Genomic DNA, 20748 nt, shown 5'->3' with positions numbered 1-20748 from the left:
CCTTGGCCAGGACTGGATATCCTTCATCATGTGGCCTTTCCTCAGTCCCTGAGGCCCACCCTTCCCTTATACTGGACCACAGAAGTTGTTCCGTGGTGGGGACTCAGTGAATTAATTGTCAGAGATTGACTTTTATTGATCAGAATGTCATGAAGATTATTTTAAGTGAAAAAAATCTGAACAGACCAGCAGCTAGACTTCTTTTACTTTAAAAAAAAAAAAACAAACAAAAAAAAACTTCGTAGCAGCACGTTCCCAAAATGTAACTGCCACAAATCCTGTGGGTCAGGGTGGGGGGAATGTAACAGCTAAAAAGGAGACTGCTTGCACCCAGTTGAGAACATCACAAACACTCATGCTTTCCATTTTTTTCCCTCAAAAGCTCATGTGTATCCTAAACGTCCTCTTTTTCCTTAGAAACTCTTTCCCCTCACTTTTTTTTTTCTGCTAAGGTGGTATATAAACCCCCATCTTAACTGTTCAAGGAGCCATTTCTTTTCTGCACTTCTATATATCTATGAATAAACTCTGTCTTTTCTTTTAATCTGCCTTTTCTTAGTTAATTTACAGGCTCCACGCAGTACAACCTAAGGAGAAGTTTTACTCCCAACACAGGACACCAAAATTTTCCAGGAACTGTTATTTATCAAGTGTTGACATTACGTGGGGGGCGAGGCCAAAGTTACCATATTCCGTAAGAAAGCCAGGATTCCAAATTGTTTATGGCAAGACTTTGTCACCATTGCACAAAACAAATCTATGCACAGAAAACAAAAAAAGAGGATCTCCATATGTGGTAATAGGTCATAAAGCAAAGTCTTAGTAATGAAACTGTGGAGGAGTGGGTAGAGGAAGAGTTAGACAGGATGCTGGGATGGAACAGAAGGTCCAGAATATCTTTGTGACCTTGCGTGGGGAAGAGTTTTTTTACTCAGAGTAAATACACAAATTATTTCAAAAATAAGGGTTTCTCTTCAAAACAGGGTGCCATAGACAGATTTAATAGACGAGTGATAGACAGGGAGGAGATATTTGCAGTGTCTGAAATAGACACTGGGCTAGTATTTAGAACAGATGAGGAACTCTGGAAAGAAGATTTAAAAATACTCCAAACAGAAATCCTGTTAAAAAGCGGATGAGGGAATGAGAGGGAGAGGCAGTTCACCGAGAGGAGAAATGCACATGGCTCATCAATTATGTGAAGAAAGGTTCAACCTCATTAACTACTGGAGAAATGCAAATTACAATAACTGCATTTCTCACACGGGCAAACGTGAGAAAGTGGGATAATACCTAGAGCTGGCAGCACGTGGCAGGCCACAGCCCCCAAGGGCAGGCCTTCTGGGGAGCAGTCGGCTGTGCTGAGTGGCGTTAACCCTGGGTATTCCTTCCTGGGTGTGTCATAGGAACACTTAAATAGGACCGCATGCAGCCATGGGGGTGTGTTTTGCAGCATCATTTGTGGTGACAGAGCGGTTTAGGTGTCCATCACTGTGACAATGAGGAAGTGGAAGGCTGCAGATAGCAGACAGAGGCAGGGCGCTAGCTTGACACGGATAGGCCATAAAAACCATAGTGTTGAGGGAAACAGAAGACAGGTCATAATTTTGTACTGTAATCCCTTTTATTTAACTAACAATCACTCAACAATATATTTTTCCATACCCCCACTGGAGTGTAAGCTCCAGGAGGGCAGAGAAATTAGGGTTTCGATGGTCTCTAAGTGTTCCCAATCTCTAGGACTCTGCACATGGTAGGTGCAAAAGAGATAGTTCTTGAGTGAACAACACATAAATACATATGTATGTTCATAATTAATATAAATACATTCAAGTGGGTGATTTTGGGGGGTGGGGGAGAATGGGAATGAGGATAAAGTGTATGTGAGAAACAAAAAATGATGATAATGTTTTATCATCTGACTCATAGTTCTATTCACATTTTTTTTTTTGGTGCCTGGGTGTCGGGGGAGCACTAGGAGAAAACATAGCAAAATATGAATTATTCTTAGATGGTGGGAATTAACACTGACCTTTTTGTTCCCACTGCTTTTCTAGATTTTCTAAAAATCTGTAATCAATGTATTTTATGTTCATCATTCCCAAACCCAACACTTGAAAATGTCTTTGAGAGGGGCAGTGCCCCAATACCAAGGTTCCCCCATTGCTTCTGCCAGCAACCTCCCACTTCCCTCCAATACAATGCATACACACTTTTACAGAATTCTAGTATCTCTGTCTCTGCTTGTACCTTGACCAGTAGAAAGCATTAGCAATCTCTCCCTTTTCTTCAAGACTAACCTCCTAGTTTTGGGACTGTGTTTGGCTTCCTAAAATAACTGACCTCTGGCTTTCTATCCTGCCCTGTTATGAGGGTTTGTTTTGGTTCCTTTCTCACTCTCCCCCAGTTTATCCCAACTTGGTAGTCTACCCCACTATATTGGGTTGAATAGCGTCTCCCCCAAATTAACATCCTCCCTGAAACTTCAGAATGGGAGCTTATTTGGAGTTAAGGTGTTGCAGGTGTAATTAGATAAGATGAAGTCCTACCGGAGTACAGTGGGCCCTTAATCCCAAATGACTGGTCCGTATAAGCCTGTTCTCATAAGAACAGGATAAAAGACAGAAACAAACAGAAGATCAGTATGTGACAACAGAGCAGAGATTCAAGTGATTTGTCAACAAGACAAGGATCTCCAAGGAAACAAGAAAGAGGCAAGGAAGGATCTTACCCTGGATCCTTCACAGTAAACATGGCCCTGGTAACAACTTGATTTTCGACTTCTGGCCTCTAGCATTGTGAGGGAATCACTTCTGTGTTTTATTTTTATTTTTTATTTTTTTTAACATTTATTTATTTTTGAGACAGAGAGAGAGCATGAACAGGGGAGGGGCAGAGAGAGAGGGAGACACAGAATCTGAAACAGGTTCCAGGCTCTGAGCTGTCAGCACAGAGCCCGACGAGGGGCTTGAACTCACGGACCGTGAGATCATGACCTGAGCCGAAGTTGGATGCTTAACTGACTGAGCCACCCAGGCGCCCCATCACTTCTGTGTTTTAAGTGCTCACATTCATGGTACTTTGTCACAGCAGTGCTAAGCCTAATATATCCCCCTATACTCAACTGGGTGTTCATAGGGAGGATTTTCAGTGTCAAGAAAAGCCTTTCCTGCCCCTAGTATCCTCCTTCTCTGGTTTTCTCAGCATCCAAAAACTTGGAGGAAGAAGGGAGAGAAATCTACTTCATACTTTTATTTATGCTAATACTAGTTCCAGTTGAAAAAACTGTAAGATAAGATTTAGCTATTTTCCTCTAATGAAATGTTTATGTGGTCATTGCAGCCAACAGAAAAAGATATCTTCAGAATCTGGAAGATGCACTGGAAAGATTAAAATCCAGTAGAATTCTTTTTTTTCTTTAAAAATTTTTTTTTAATATTTATTTTTGAGACACAGAGAGCATGGGTGGGGAGGGACAGAGAGAGAGGGAGACACAGAATCTGAAGGAGGCTCCAGGCTCTGAGCTAACAGCTCAGGCTGTTAGCTCAGAGCCTGATGCGGGGCTCAAACTCACAGACCGTGAGATCATGACCTGAGCCGAAGTCAGATGCTTAACTAACTGAGCGACCCAGGCGAAAAGAATTCTTTTTCTTCTGGAGATATCACTTCTGAACGCACTTTCCAATACCTCTGCTCTAGCAATGAGCAGTTTGGCCTGGGCCACACCCTTCTCTACCTCCAGATACCTGGATAGAAAATGGGAATCCTTATTGCTCTCCTGCCCTGCTGCTACTCCATGGGGCTTCTGTCTTGGAGGAGAAAATGAGGAGCCTGCAATTCTCTGTCTCCTCTCTCTGTGTCTCTGCACTGTGAGAGCTCCCTGCTGGGAAGCACGGAGAGTCCCCAGGGACAGAAGAAGCAGGGTCCCTGCACCTCACGGACAAACAAGCTGTCCTGGACACAGCCAGGAGATGGTCACTTTTTCTGACTGTGCCATTGCTCCAACTGTGCTGAGTCCCTGGCAGATTGAGATGTGTTCGTTCTTTTTTTTTTTTTTTTAATATTTTTATTTATTTCTGAGAGAGACAGAGCACGAGTGGGGGAGGGGCATAGAGAGAGGGAGACAGAGAATCCAAAGCAGGTTCCAGGCTCTGAGCTGTCAGCACAGAGCCCGATGCGGGGCTTGAACTTGTGAACTGCGAGATCGTGACCTGAGCTGAAGTCAGATGTTTAACTGACTGAACCATCCAGCTGCCCTGAGATGTGTTGGTTCTTTTGCTCTCATGTGCCACTCACCCCCTTTCTGGGAGGCCCCCCTTTCCAACAGCACTTGTCCAACTCCTCCAAGCCTTGTCCCCTCCAGTCCATTTTCTACAGCAGGCACAGTGGGTGTTTCCAAAGTGCACATATGAGTCACTCACTCATTTCCTGAAACCTTTTGGTGGCTCTTCATTTACCTGAAAATGAAGCCCAACTTATTAGGTGGTAAGGCCATGGGTGAGGTGGTGTTCTTCAGTGCCTCTGTCACCTGCCACCTCTCCCTTTTCCTCCCTATAACGTGGAGCGACTTAACAGTTCTCTACATAGGGCCTCTTTCCCCTATCTGTACCGAACTATTTCATGTGCAGTTTTTATGCCTAGCGCCATCTTTCCCATTCCCTGCTGGCCGTGTAGGTCTCCCATAGCCTCAGGTTCCATTTAAACATTGTCTCCTTAGAGAAATCTTTAAACACACATGGTCAGGTGTCCCACTAAGTCAAGTTTTAAAACCTCCCTTTAAAAAAATAAAATAAAACCTCCCTTTTACTGCTTAGCACTCAGCATGATTTGTAAAGCCCCGTTTATCTGTCTGATTGTATGAAGAATGCGTATCCCCTCCCCTGGATTATCAGGTCCTGAGAGCAGGAACTGTGTTTATCTTATTCATCATCATCCCAGCACCCAGCCTAGAGCCTGGTTCATACTACAGGCTTAATAAATGTTTGTTGCAGGAATGCTGGATTTTCAGATAGCTCTGTAACGAGGTCCACCCAGTCGTGATATTCTCTGGGCCTACAGACCATACTCGCATCCTGTCCTCCTGACATGTTTTCCACACTCAATCCATGAAACTGCTCCTAGTAAAATACATGCCTGCGTGTTGATGGGGTGTGCAGCATACTTGATTAATGATGTCCTATGATGATTAATTTATATAGCATTATAACTTTTTTTCAAAGAAAAATCCTTCATTTCTATTTGATTTAATTTGTGCTGCTACTCATCGACTAATATTCTCTAGAACTGTCTCCATTTTGTCCATATCTCTGATACTTTACACTGATAGTTGCACTTGCAGAGGAAATGATATTTTCCCCATTTTTTTTTTTTGTATGTGTAGTGATGAATCTTTTCTACGGAGATATTTTTCAAAAAATAATCTCTGTCTGTATTTGGCAGGAGCTCTGCCTACCCATTTCCTTCCTCCCCCTCCCCTGCTGCTCTATCTTTCCTGCCCATGCCATTTCTTTCCACAGCAATATTTTAGCAGCGCTTGAGGCTTATGCACTTTCAGTGGTCTGCATTTTTCCAACTGGAAATATTCTCTTGGCCTGTTTTTAACCAGGGAGTTCACAGGTAGTACTTTTTCTCATTCCAGAAAGATCTTCAGGGGTTGGGGGAAGGAAGCTTAGCAGAGATCAGGAAGACCCTCTGAATAGATGAGGTGCTGAAACTTAAGTTACGTTTATTGGGAGCAAAGTTGTGCGGGGAATCCAGTGGACTCATCTCCACTGAGCTCTGGGTGGTAGGAATTATGTATGTATTCTGGGTCGGTTGGGTTCCCTGCAGAGTTTTATATTGTTCATCTAATTTAATCCTCATCGGCACCCTGGGAGGTCACTGTCATTAATTCACTCACCACTCATTTATTTATTTACAGAGATTAGGGTAAGAGCCAGTGTTTGGGTGGGGGAAAACAGGCATTCCATTTCAGACATGTTACAGCTCTAATACCCCAGTTTTCAAAGTAAGAAAAGGAATTTGTAATACATGCCTAAGATTGCACAGTTACCAGGAGATGGCACTGGGATTAGAAGCTGGGTCAGTCTGATTAGAGAGCCAAGTTCTTGGATCTCCATTCCACAGGCTTGAGGAAATGAAGCATGGCTGCACTGGGTGCTCAGCAGAGCCTGTTCCCTGCTCTTGTCCTCATCAAGCAAAGTGGCCTCCTTATCCCGCCTGAATTCTTGTCACCCAACGTACACTATCCCTATATTTTAGAGGCTGATACTCTTGGCATAAACCCTAGGAGAGGACAATCACATAACTTCAGGCATTCGCTGTGACCCAATGAAAAATTGTCATGAAAGGATACATTAATTAGCTCACTTCCTATGATGACTCATTAACAAATGCCCTGGTGAAAGTGTTCCTCCAAATGCTTAGGTAGGAAAATAGAAAAAGAGCTAATGTGGGCAGAAGTCATGTCTGTCCCTTCTCCTGAGATCAGCCAGTCCCCTGGATCTTGCTCTCAGACATGGAAGCTGATGATTCTGGCCCCAGTGTGGACCTGTGGACTGGCATGTATGCCCTATTCTCACCATACCTGTATATGCTCAGGTGGGGGGGGGGGGGGTGTCCCATGACAGTTCATCATGTGACATTTGTGATTCTTTTCTTCTTACATTTTCTATCACCAGATGCTCAAGCAGAGGGCTTGGGTGACACAGTCTGATCCCTGAGGGTACTGGGGATTTATATATAAGTGAGTGCTTTAAGGAGTTTTCTGCCAGATTCTCTTTTAAAAAAAAAAACAAAAAACAAAAAACAAAAAACCAACAACTTGCTTTTAAGACGTGCAGCCTTGACAGCTTAAAAAATATTTTCCTGAAGGAAAAGGAAACAATTTTCAAGCCATTTCCTTCATGTTAAATAGGCATTTGTTTATACTACCAGCCTGGCTTTCAAACTTCAAGGAAATCTATTTTCCCAGAGTGTTGGCCTATAAAATTTAAAACTCCTAAAAATAATCAAAGCATGATAAACAGGTGCAAAATGCAAATTCCACTGGATGCTGGGGCAACACACGTATTCAACTTTTCTGTACTGCCTCAGGCCCTGGGTGGGCCTTCACTCAAGCTTTCTGGCTTCTTGGCTCCCTGGCTCCATATGGCCTGAATTCATATGTGCTTTGAGCTTTCCCTACCACAATAAAAAGACACTCCTCCTCCTCTCCCCTCCTCTTTTCTCTTCCATTTTGATAAGTTTGCAAGCAGATTACAAACTGTCATCTCAACACCTTTACCTTACACAATGGGACCTCACTAGAGATCATAGCAGGTGGCAAATTGGTCTGATTTATCATTATTTGCATTTTTAATTTGTGGTATTTTAGGCCCAGAGAGTTTTTTTTTTATGGGTCTTAAAATGGCAACACAAACATTGATACATAATTCATCATCTATTTTTCATAATACCTGTGGTTAACAACCCATTGACATCAACACTTGAAGCAAGATGAAGCTACAAGTTTTAGCTGTCTTGCCCCCGCTACTTTTCTCATCTCTGGTCTATAAGAATAAATTGCTGATGGAAGCACAATCAGCAGCCTCCATACTGATGTGTCAACATGAAAAGCCTGCTTAGTTGTAGCTTTGTTATTATTCAGAATGACCAAGTCTTAAGTAACAAAGGTAAAGTGTTTGGGCCTCCACAGTCCCTTGACTTGGGAACATGGGGTACTTTTAAATTTAAGCAAAAGGTCAAAGAGCAGGAGGGATACCCCAATCCTCACCCTGTTTTCTCTTTCCTTCCAAATCCCTAAATCTCTTTTCACAGTTTTCCCCACCCCTTCCTGCTCCCACTGGGCACTGCTGTTGGCATAACTCTGGGATGGAAGAGAGATTAGCACCTCTAATCCTTCTGAAACATCAGCTTTATAGATAAGGCATATGCATATACAGGATGCCCTGGAATTTGGGAAGATACCAGTGAAATAAAGAGGATCTTCAGCAGATTTACCAGAAGGATGATCACTGAATATAGCCAAACAGACTAATTCGAGAGAAATGTGAAGACCTTGTTGTGTTCTTGGTGGCAGAGACTGTAACTCAATGGGGATAGAGAAATTCCTAATTTTTTCCATGCTATTCCAGGTGCCTCTACATAGAGCCTCTTCCATCAGGATAAAACATCGCACGCCAGTCTTCCCATGCCAGTCTTCCCTTTCCTTGTCTCCTACTATATAGATAAACCAGTTAATCAGAATGTCATTGGTGCCCTCCAGGAGTTTAGTGGTTCCTGGCACCATATAATGCAGCGTATGATTGGTCTTATGTTATTTAATGTGTGTTGGTTTGATCCGCTTACCCACCCTGTACCCTTCTGTAGAGCTTTCCCATTTACTGTGTCTATCAAATTGCTCTATTAGATTCATACATGTAGGAAGAGTTTAAATCACAGATAAAAGTAATCACATGCTTCATCAGTTGAAATGATTATCCTTTGAGGATTTCCTTCATTCCCTTCATCAAGTATTTCTGGAATGCTTACGAGATTACTGAGCACCATACACGGCATTAGGAAGGTCTCATTGAATTTTTGCATCTTTTTAGACCCCAGAAGATTAGAGATGCATGAGAAAAATCTTTGAGGAGATATGTAATTTCCACAACAAAAATAATGGTTTGCTAGCAGGCATCTGACTCTAGCCACAATTTACTGGAGACCTTGACATTGGCTGTACTTCTTGCTAATGACTAGACTCTATTCTGGTGATAAATTACAATGACTTCAAAAATAATAGACTGGGCAACTGATTGAGGTTTCCATGCATGAGTCTGGTCAGGAGGAGCCATTCCCAGAGTGAGTGTCTTAGAGGATCTGGAGGATGACATTTGATACCTCCTGTCGGAACCCGGTATCTTTTTGTATAGCTGATGATACTGGGTCATCAGCATAACACGTGGCTACAGTCAGCTGTGTGTCGTCCCTTTAAAGTAGGACAGACTCGTAAAGAGTGTATTTTAGAACCACACTTGCTCTTTATTCTTTTATTAAAATTGACTTGTCTTTTGCTAAGCTGCTCTCTTCTCTGAGAAGATTTATAATGTCAGGAATGCACATACAAGGATAGTTGAATAAGTAATAAAGTTCTAAAGGAACGCTTATGTTAATTTATAATGCGCCATTTGTCGACAATGTGAAAGACATTATTTCAAACAAAGGTAACTAGAGGGATGTTAATAGCCAGCAAATGTATTTATGCTAACTCTTATTCTGAGTAAGTCACTGCATTGTGGAATGGATTTGTCATCATGTTAGTAGTGTTCTTAATTGTCTCTAATTTTCCTAATTTACTTTTTAAATCAAAATATCATGCTTTCCACAAACTTCCACTTTTAGATATTATATATACTAAAATATGCTAGACTTTTAGTCTTTGTAAAGGAAACAAATGGCTCAGATGGAATTCCAAATGTTAGTCTAGCATCGTCTTATTTAGTAAGGCTGGCATGTTCCCAAATTCCAGATAAGTAGAGGATTGTGCAATTAGCCACATAACCTGATCCAAAATTTTTTTCCTTGAATTGTTTTTTTTTCTTGGCCAGAAATATCTAAATTAATTGGGTTGGCCATTTCTTTTACAAGGCCTGTGAAGATTCGCTCTAGCCGAGGGAATAAGCAAAATCCCACCAAGCTTCCTTGGGATATCATTGGTCTTATTACTGGTGGGTGGAGTTTATGGTACAGAAACAAGGAAAGAACAGGCAAGACCTACATTCTTGGAAGCTTCTTTGGGTAATTTCTCCATCTCCGTCCACCAATTTTTTTAGCTGAGGCTGTGGACAATGCAGGAATTGGGAAGTTGCTCTGCTTCAGTAGATCAGTCCAAGATAGGGGGAACAGATGGGGTAAAATTAATTATAGGATTCTTCATCTATTCACAGTCTGCGGTACCCTGCAGCTTTTTGTGAGCCTGGCTCTTCTGTCTGTGGCTGTGGGTGATCTATTCCTTCAGAGAGGCCTCTGTAGTCTCACGCATACACAACTAAATTGTCCCTATCTTTAGTCCCAGGGCCTCACACTCCAGGTCCTCTAATTCATCTACCAGTGAACTAAATTTCCAGAACTTAGCTTCATCATTTTAGCCCCCTAATGACAAGTTTCAATGGCTCTCCCATGTCCTACAGGATAGCATCTGACACACAGAACCCTCTGAGATCTGCCCCCAGCTCATCTCTGCAGCACGCCTCCTGTGTGCCCCTCCAGGAAGTCTTTATTCTGGTCACATGCAGCTTCTCAGAAGCCCCCTGACTGTTCTGGGCCATTCTGGATATCACCTTCACTTGCCTCCTCCAAATTCCCACCTCTCTCTTCCCACTGATCTAATTCCTCCTGCTCTGCAAGGCCCAGCCCCATTCTGTTGCCTCCTTTGAGATCTCCCTGAACACTGTGTGGTCCATGGGGCTTCCCTTGCTGTGAATTGGTACCCATCCTCGGCCACCTATTTGTGTCCCTCCAGGGACAGCTCTTACAGCGACACCTTATTTGGACAATGCACTTTTCTCCTGCAGGTTAACCTCTTTTCCCAGCTCCATGGTCAGCCATGCATGTGACACCTTTTTGTATGTTCCATGGCATCATAGGCTCTGATAAGATGGCTCAGGATGAGAAATAATGAACCTAGTTGTAGCTCCTACCCTTCCAGGCATACCTTCTGCAGCCAAGAATTTCTTCATCATTCAGAGACAAATGAACCCCGAGAATCCCAATGCATGAACATTTCCCAGAAAGGCTAAGAGCTAGCTCTGGAATGCCTAGATTAGAACAGCGGTTTTGCTACTTCCTGGCTGTATGATATCTCTCTACCTGTGTGCCCTCACATAAAATGGGGATTATAATGGTATCCAAATTAATGGTTGTTGAGGGGACTAAACAGCATCATATAGGTAAGGCAGTTAATGCTTGGCACACAATAAGTGCCCACGAAATAGTCTCACTAAGTATTATTAAATAGTGTCAAAAGATTTAGGTCCCAGTCTTCTCTTTAACAGAGAGTGTCAGTTGACCCTTACCGCACAGGATCCCTCCACCACTCAACAGTGGACTTTGGAGATGGGTCTCCCCTGGGCTAGCCTGGTAGTCTAGGTGTTCTCAGGAGGTGGGGGAGGGAGGGGTGCATGGATAGAGTTTTGCCCTGGGCCTGTCTACTGAGGTGACAAGTCCAATATTACAGAGATGGTTTTATTTTCATTTCCATGCACCTTTTCCTGAGCCCCTTGACAGAACAATAGTAATAGCTTGCTACAGTGAGAAAGGCTGCAGGCAAGCCTTTCTAGCACTGGCTGTGAGACCGAACATAGATCAATGCAGTCCAGGATGGACAAGACAAAACCTTTCAGGTGACAGAATCAAGAAGTCCAAGACCTGGACTAGGAAACATGCAAGGTGTCCTAGACACTCCAGAGCTCCCTGGGGGCAGAGCTAAATGAGGCATTTACAGGACGACCACAGTATCCTCCTGCCTGTGTGCTGCTTGTCTTGTATAGATTTGGGCTTACGTCAACCTCTATTTTACATTTATATGGTTTCAAATATCCCACCTAAGGTGCTGCTTTTCCTTCAGGCCTGCATCTGACCAGGTCGAGGAAGTCCCCTTCCACCCCGGGCGCCAGCGAGACCCCAGGGCCCTCACCCTGCGTGAGACCGGAAGACAACTCATTTGACTACTGGACACACCTGGAAGAGCCCTCTGGGCAATCTGTCTGTAGAGTGGTGAGTGGGAGAGTTACCTTGAATTCAGTCTCAATGTTGGCTAGCCTGGCCAGTTCGTTGCTCAGCTCCAGCGCGGTGAGCACGGGGTCTTCGCTGGACAGAGACAGGTAAGCAGCGCTCGCCAGCCCCTTGTAGGCATTCATGCGGGAGCGCGAGTGGCTGAAGGAGTCCTTCCGCTGCTTCTCGGTGCACTCGTTGCACTTGCAGAAGTAGTCGTGCGGCCGCTCGATGCGGGCGCCCTTGAGCAGGAGGATGTGCACGATCTCATACTCCTGGCAGTGCGCCGCTAGGATGATGGGCGTGATGTCGTGCGAGAAGCGCGTGCCGTCCTCGTCATAGGCGTAGAAGTCGTCGTCGCGCAGCTCCTGCTCCAGGGGGCTGAGCGTCAGGCGCTGGCCCTGCGCGAAGGCCGGGTGGTTGAGGATGGCCTCCACGATGCGCACGTAGCCCTTGCTGATGGCGAGCAGCAGCGCGTCCCCCACCCGCGCCAGGTTCTCCTTCTTGAGCAGCAGCTCCGTGACCTCCAGGTGCTCGTTGCCCACGGCCAGCTGCAGCGCGTTTTGCCCCATGTAGTCCACGCAGTTGAAGTTGAGGGTCTTGGACTCCTCCAGCATTTTCCTGACCACGGGGATGTTGCCATACTCGGCTGAGTCCAGGAAGCGCTCCTCCTCGGGCGTCAGGCTGGTGCCCTTCTCGTTGAACATGTAGGCGGGACCCCGGATGGCCTGGCGGCGGCCCTTCTCCCTCAGTGTTGTGTGCCGGCGCTGCATGTTTTTGAAGGTGCTGCTCCCCAGCCTGTGGGGGAACAAGGCAGAGGTGCTTCGTTACTCTCCCCGGGGCCTGCGGGGTCCCCAGGGGCAGAACAAACAAAAATTGTTGAGATAAAAAAGAATCTCATGATCGGGATCTTACGACAAATCATTTTCCTCTTACTGAGATTAAGACAGATTGGCTAACCTAACTATTCCTATTCATAGAAAGGAATATTGATGTAGTCATCTAGCGTCTGTGACCCTTGGATGGAGGAATGATGGCAAACTGAAATGTGGGTTTAGGTTGGTGTGTAATGAGAGCTAGAGGGGGAGGGTGTGGGGTAGTGATGTGGTTGAAACAGGCCAAAGACTGTGGATTTTATTTCCATTTGTGCAAAGTTTAGTACCGCACCTAACGTCTCTGGGCTTTAGTATATTGCTTCTCTGTGATTTCACCTGTACAATGTGGGTAGCTTTTTGTGTGCCATAAGGTCCATAGGAGGATTAAATGAGGTAACATGTATTAGAAAATACTCAGTGTTGGTTTTATTCTGTACCCTCCTTCCTGTTGCCTTGCCCAGTTCACCAAGCGGTCTGCTGTAGAGATGGCCACTTTGGGTACTGCTGCCTTGATTTCAGGTGCATTTCACCATTGAGCTCCCTCACTGTGACAAAACACGCAAGCATCGCCACACGCCTCTGTTTTCTGCATTCAGTATATGCCTACGCCATATGGGGTCTGTGTTTTCTTTCTGATACCTGTGCAGCCTAAGCAGATACTAAAGGACAAGATGTGATAGGGAGCAGGCCTAGACCCATTGTCACTTACTGGTAGCTTCTGAAGTGGCTCCCCTGAGGAAATTCAGCTGTAGCTTCTTAAGATCAAACCTGGATTTTTGTATGGATGGAAGAACAGGTCGGCTTAGATGGTGGGTTTATTCCTAATTTGCTCTTTGCTATTGTGGCATAGTGTAGAGGTAAATGCTAATACTAGTAGTAATAACAGCTAACATTTATTAAGCACCTATTACATGCTACTAAATATACTAAGAAGTTAATAACCTCACATATATTACTTGTATAATTCTTGCATTTATCCCATGAGGTAGATGCTATTACTGTCCTCATTTCAGGTGATGATGCTGACACAAGTAGGGCTGAGAGACAGGCTTGGAAGTCAGAAGACCTAGAGTAGGAGTCCTGGCTTCACCTTTGGCCAACCTTGTGAGTTTGAGCAAATTACCTGATCTTTAATTTGCCAGGGTTTCAAAAAGTGCAGATAGCTATAGGGTAATTTGAGCTTGAGTCAGATATGCCGGCTTCAGCTAGCATTGAGACTTTGAGTGGATCCCTGGCTCAAGATACTTTAACTGTAACGCAGGATTTGTGCCAGATGTTCCCTAACTCTCTATGAATGTGAGTATCTGATTCTCCAATTGGCCCTCTTCTTATTTTCTATTCTTTTTTTTTTTCTAGTCTACCCCTCACTCACATTATTCAAGTGATAGTAGAACGGCATACATTTCAATAAGATGGTATCTATTCTAAAGAATAAGTGCTTGGGGATTTATTTTGAGCCATTTTCCACGTTTCCCTGGGTCTGTTTGTTAGGGGTCATGTTTCCATGCATTAAGAATATTCAGTATTTAATTTAAGCCATTTGTAAACAATAAAAGTTCCAGAGGAAGTCCTTTAAATTAAATCTTGTGTTTTGAGATTAAAAAAAAAATGTTCCATTCAGTGTGGGGAAATAGGTTCTACTTACATAAATGTGTTAGAAAAAGGCTTAGGGCGGAAAGCTGCCACCACGGGGCAAAAGCACCCAGGTTAGGTAACGAGATAAAGTAATGGGATCACGGGTAACTTCTTATCACCTGTAGGACATCCTTTCCATCTGACTCCAATATATACTTCTGTCACAAACTCCCTTCGCTCCCAGATCCTTTGCTTCTTACACACACAAGTTAATGATTACTATCTGGTTGCTTTCTCCACGTTCACGTGTTTAAGATCTTCTTTTCTTCACATTTACCACGTGGGTAAATACCTTGTGATCTCAAAAAATGTGGAGATGAAACTCCCTGTTTAGGGCTCTTGGGTTCCCCCAGACATTAGCCTCTCTCATATTCAGTTTGGCACGCGCTCTTTTGCTGGACAAGAGAGAACTCCAGACTCATAGTCTGCGACAGACAACTCAGTCTTGTGATTTTTAAATTTTGGGTCTCCATTTAGTTTTCTGCTAATTTTACCTTTTGACCTGCTCAAACCCTTTTGGTTTTAGCTCCTTCCTGGGGCCCTTTGTGGTATAAAGCAAAGACTTGGAGGTCAGAGCTTATGCTCTAATTTTGCCTAGGGCTGAGTCATACGCTTTTAGGGAGAAGCTGCTAAACTATTCAGTGGAGTAGCTTTTTCATCTGAAAAAAGTAAAAGGAATAATTATGGGTAACTCCTTCAAAAGGTAACTGTGGGTGATAAATCCTGATAGAGAGTTCTGTGCTCCTTTAGGAAGAGATCGGAACTGCCATTCACTTTTCTAAAGTGCATTTTGATAAAAGATGGCTGGAGAAAAGGTTCTCGGGATTCAAGTTCATGATCTCCTCTGAGCCCATTGCTCTCAACAATGCCATCATTCCAGGGAGAGAGGCTGCTTATTGATGCCAAAGCAGACTGTAGATTGGGAGTCCAATAGTGACCTTTAGAGGAGAGAGGGACTTACAAATAGGAAGCAGGCTTTATTATTACAGGTTTTCCAGAGGGAGGAGAAGTGACTGAGTTGAAAGCTAAGCAGCCACCTCATTTGTATCCCCAAAGAGCCTTGTTTCAGAGGATGTCATGAAATCAGTTTCAAGGTCTGTCATCTGGGTACACATACTCAGGTGGGAATTGAGCCTACAAAAGACTAATAATCTTTTTTTAAAGGTGATTTATTTATTTTGGAAGGAAGAGAGCAGGAGCAGGGGAGGGGCAAAGAGAGAGCACACAGAGAATCTCAAGCAGGCTCTGTGGTGTCAGTGCAGAGCCTGATGCAGGGCTTGGTCCCATGAACCATGAGATCATGACCTGAGATGATATCAAGTGTTGGACACTTAACCGACTGAGCCGCCCAGGTGCCCTTAGATTAATTACCTTTCTGACAGAATTACTCAATCTGCCCTCTGATGAGACGTATTCCCTGCTCAGGAGCGCCTCTCTGGATTTAGACATTACAACTCAACCTGAGAAAAGGCAGTTTCCACTCAGGAACATCTGAGTGGTGTGTCAGTGATGAGATGGCGGCTGTCCTAGAAGGAACCAGGGCTTGAGCTTGATTCTATGTTACTTTTCCATTAGAGGTCTGCTCAAGAGGGACAATAGGTCAGACTCCAAGGTCATAGGTACACAACCAATCCACAGAAGCAAGCCATGGAGAGATTAATTCAAAGGAAATATAATAATAACTACTGAACCAAGTCAGAGCAGAGAAACATTTTACAAGAAACATGTAAGTACCCAATCTAAATTCAGAGTCCGTATAAATATCGTAGACACTGCAGGTTAAAAACGTAAAGGTTGTTAAAGCATCATTTGATAATTTCCCTCATTAGACAAACAAACAAACATGAAAACAAGGTATAAGCATTCCTGTTTTTTAGGTGAAGCAAAAAGACTAAACCTTAGGACAAATAATTTCACAAGAGTAGAGCATCATATAAATCTTGATGTTTCTATAAACATCTTTTATCCATGGACAAATCCTGATGTTTCTAGAAACCTCTTTTATCCATGAACAAATATATGTGTGTGACTAGTATTTGTCAGAATGTCAAATGTCTTCACCATTAGACAGGTGTTTTTCTGAATGACCTTGAAAGCAGACACCCAGATATAGTAAGAAATAAACAAGCCTCTCCCGGCTTTTAAAACCTCAGCTTTGAGATACATTTGGATGCTCACAGAATTGTCAATTTTGCTATTTTCCTAGGAGAATTTGTCATTGATGAGACCTTATGGGCCTTCAAGTCATGTATGCATACATGCATATAATGGGGCATCCTACTCACTGAGATTGCTTCTAACATAATAGGGTTTCACAGCAGACCCTAGAGCCACATGAATTGGTTCAGATATTGATGGGGGCCTATTTCTTACTTCACTGGGGACTTTTTATTAGTGTGGACTCCCTCTTCCCTTTAATCATGCTTTTTAAACATGTATTTTTTTTTAAGCTTTGTTAAAGTATGATTGGCAAAACTGAGAAATACTTAAAGTATATATTGTGGTGATTTGCTCTAAGTATACATCATGGAAGGAATCCTACCATCTAGTTAATTAACACATTCACCATCTCACATGTATCTATTTGGTGAGAACATTAATTTCTCTCTTAGAAGATTGTGTCTATGTAATACCGTGTTATCAACCATTATAGTCACTATATGGTACACTAGAGCTTCATCTTATAGCTGAAAGTTTTAATATGCTCTTGTACCAACCTGTCCCTATTTGCCCAATTTAAGCATTTTTATACCTATGAATATATTTAGCCCTTATATCCTTACTATTTAATTTTGACATTGTGGACAGTCAGTCTGTAGCCATACATTTCGTACAGGTTGGGAAGAATCCACAAAAGATATGTCAGAAAGACAAAGCCATTTGGTTCACAGTAGCTGGTGGTCAGAACTCACACTCATGAATCAGCTGTGTTGCTCTGCTGGAGAGTGGGGATATTGTCACAGTTTCAGGACCAGTAATGAGCAAAATGATCTTCTAAATCTTCTTAAAATCCAATTAGCATTTGATTGCCCTTACTCTAATATTTTTCTTAAAAATGAACTTTGAATGCAAATGCCCTTTTATTTGCATATATTACTGAGATAATGACTGATCAAACTCATCAAACACCTCAATTAAGATACTGTGTTTTTCATCTTTCATAAATGCATACATTGACATTTGATGTCATTGAGAAGAAGAGTTTCAGTGGAAACAAAACCATATTTGAGAGGAGGACTGATTATTAAACTCCCTCTTGATCCCTTGGTTGCTATTTTTATCAAACTGCTTTTACAGATGCATCAGCTAGTCTGAGGAAAGCCAGATGTCAGTGATCCATGAAAAGTATGAATTCTGCACCCTAAATCCACTGCAAATAAGCATGACCATTAAGCATTTTGGAGACAGGAATTGTGATTAATTACTGATGAAGAAAAGGGCTCTTAATCAAAATGTCTTTTTGGAGATATTTGTTGTCTTTTTTTATAAAATTGCTACATGCACCATAGGGCTCCATGGAAATCACCCAAGCCTGAAACTAATTCAGTCTGTAACATTCCACAACTAAAGGTAGAGCCAAACAAAATCCATGAGTTAGGTCAGTCACCCAGGAAAACCCAGCTCTGGTCTGTGCATTCTCTCCCAAGTGTACATAGTCTGAGTTTTAGTCCAGGGCATCAGTAATGAAATATTCAAGTGATTTGGAATGTTCTCCAAAATCTCAGTTCTCTTACCAAAGTAAGAGAAGAATAAAATCTATCCTCCATGCACCTCAGCCACAGTGAAGATGTAGTAATGTACATCAAATGTCCTGGATAGTAGGAAGCCTTATGCAAATGTTAGATGACTATAACTTGGCTTACATTTTACTCTACACTGATATAGTCAGCTTAGCTGTTTTTCTAAATGACTGTATAATAGTGATAGTTAACATATATTACAGATTTGCCATGTTGCAGACATTCTGTTAAGTGCTTTATGCGAATTATTGTTTTAAATTCACACAAATCATATGATAAGCTTAGCTGTTTGCCTCAATGACTAATCATAATGATCAACATTTATTACACATTAACCATATTGCAGGCACTATGCTGAGTACTTTACATGTATTATCATTTTAAATTCTCATTAACTACTACATGATACAGTTGATAGTGTTATTCCCATTTCACAGATGGTGAAATGAGGCTCAGATAAATTAACTGCTTTTGTTAAGGCTACGTAACTTGTGAGTGGTAGACCCACTATTAGGAGTCTAATCTCTTTGGTTTCAAAGCTAATGCTTGGGTCTGGTATGCCACTGCCATCCATCTTCTTCCTCCATTTTTTCCCAAATGTCTTTAGACTGTAAAATTTTCCACTAGAGTGCAGGATCCTTGAGGGCAGGGGAATTTCTTATTTATATGGCATATGTACCTGGTACCCAGTACACGTGATGCCTGGCGTATGGTACATGGTTGGATAACTTAATTCTTAAATACTTGAATTTGGGTTGGCTATTAAAGAAGAGCAACAAAATAGAAGGATTAATGTTTACCAGTGTCTTACTTCTTTTAAATAGAGGAGCCATGTGATCCTATTGCTATTCTTTCCTATTTGTGCCGACAAGTTTTAAAATTAGGTATGAGTTCCAAAGCCAAACTAGTTTCCACTTTCACTGTAAATAATGGTCCATAGGTTGCTAGATGAGACCATTAATATCAGAGGGTGTATTAATTCCCTTGGGTGACTGGGGCAAAAAAAACGGAGACATTCCCACTTCTTCAGGATACTTTTGAAAAATTTTATGTATTTCCAGAGGCATCCAATTAATTTCTAAGTATCACCTTCCTTGTTCTGTTGAAGCTGAGGTGAGATAGTATATATAAATGATAGTGCCTAGTAAGTGCTGTAGTAACATTGGACACTATTAATTGTCTTAGTTTAATATAATCATAAAAATTGTGGATCTATAGCATTCAAGTTCTCACCTAAGCTAGTGACAGCAATTTGCTTGTAAAATACACCCATTTTGAATAAAAGAAAATATATCTATCTAGTTACCCATGAATATACATGAGTTTATATATCTTACTCTTCAGGTTCTATGGAATAGCCAAGTATCCTGCTACTCATTATAATACATTATCCCGAGATATACTTTCCAAACAATTCTGCTAGTGTGATATATATTTTTTCCATTGCATCTTGGATTGAAAAATATTATATAGATTCCTTAATGTTAACAAATGATTCTATCAGCAATTTATTTTTCAACAAATAGTGTCATCCAGAGAAGAGATTATTCTCCATATTTTCAAACTACCTTCTATAGTATCCGTGCAAATATAATTAGTGCTCTGTGTGTGCTTCTTTTATTCTTTTTAAAAAAAATCCTTATTTGTCTGTTTGGAACTGGGGAAACTGGATGTCTGTATCTCACTGTGTATATCTCCAGATAGAGCTGAAACAGTTAAGTTCTTATAGTTACATGCCTTTCCCCCAAAGATTTGTCTTGGTATAAAATAGATCCATGTAACCTTTTAACTATGTCATTGACTTTTGTGACAGAAGAACTTGAAATGATCATCTACTACTAAGAAAATAAGACAGGCCCTTAAATTGTGAAATGACAAAATGACACAATTTCACAAATTGTGAAATGAAAAAAGTAACATGCTGAATATTTTGGAGGGGGGGAATGGTGATTGCCTTTCCTGAGCAAGAGATCCTGTCAGTTCTCATCCAGGATACCACATGTATCTGAAATTAGCCTCAGTGAGGCTCCACATAGCTCTCATTTTTTTTTTCTGGGTTAATTGCTGCCTGAAGCAGTTAGCTAGTCTGTATGCCCCTAAGCTTCGAGCAAGTGTTTTGGAAAGAAATGTTTATGAAATTATAATTGTGACATAGAAACTTGGTAAATTGTTAAACAATTAAACCAATGTCATTGTTTAACAAATCTTAGAGAGTGAGTTTGTATCATGTTCATAATGAATATTCTGGATTTAATGTGTATTCATTCATAAATCTGATGTGTGTCCAGTGATTCAGAAATAGGACCCACCAGCAGGTGGCATTCTGAGGCAAAAATTCACTGAGTGCCACCAGACAGGGTCAATCATTATTGCCTCTTTCAAATCTACCCTGAATTCATTAAGCCTTTAAATTACAATTAATAGCAATAGCATCTTGATTAAGTCTATTCAGTCATACTTAAGTGAATTTACAACTTTACATGTAAAGGAGGAGTTTCTGTGTTTCAGAGTTTCAAAGCTTGTGTCAAAGCACTGCCTGGATTACATTTCTTTTATTAAGAGCATATTCGTTATGTTGAAACGGACATCTAAAGGTCATTATTTTTCACAAATAAAAGGAAAGAAAAAAAACAACCTCTTTCTTCCCACCTGTAGTTCTTTAATGGTGGCTCCTTATTAGAAGATAGCCTTCTTCCTCTTCCTACCCCTATATTTATGTTAAGATAAATGCAACCACAAAAAAT

At 41.9% G+C, this 20748-nt stretch overlaps 1 protein-coding gene across 1 annotated transcript in view; it reads right to left on the bottom strand.

The window, feature by feature from the left end:
- The window catches only part of TRPC7 (transient receptor potential cation channel subfamily C member 7), a 229017-nt gene that overhangs the window by 118344 nt on the left and 89925 nt on the right, over nt 1-20748 (bottom strand). The window contains exon 2 of the mRNA XM_078450799.2: nt 11775-12552. Within this exon, the coding sequence (XP_078306925.2) occupies nt 11775-12552 (778 nt within the window). The remainder of the gene's footprint in view (nt 1-11774; nt 12553-20748) is intronic.

The sequence above is a fragment of the Panthera onca genome, chromosome A1, assembly GCF_046562875.1.
Source record: "Panthera onca isolate mPanOnc1 chromosome A1, mPanOnc1 haplotype 2, whole genome shotgun sequence".
Lineage (NCBI taxonomy): Eukaryota > Metazoa > Chordata > Mammalia > Carnivora > Felidae > Panthera > Panthera onca.
The sequence above is the reverse complement of the archived record's forward strand: the minus strand, read 5'-3'. Positions and strand labels throughout refer to the sequence as shown.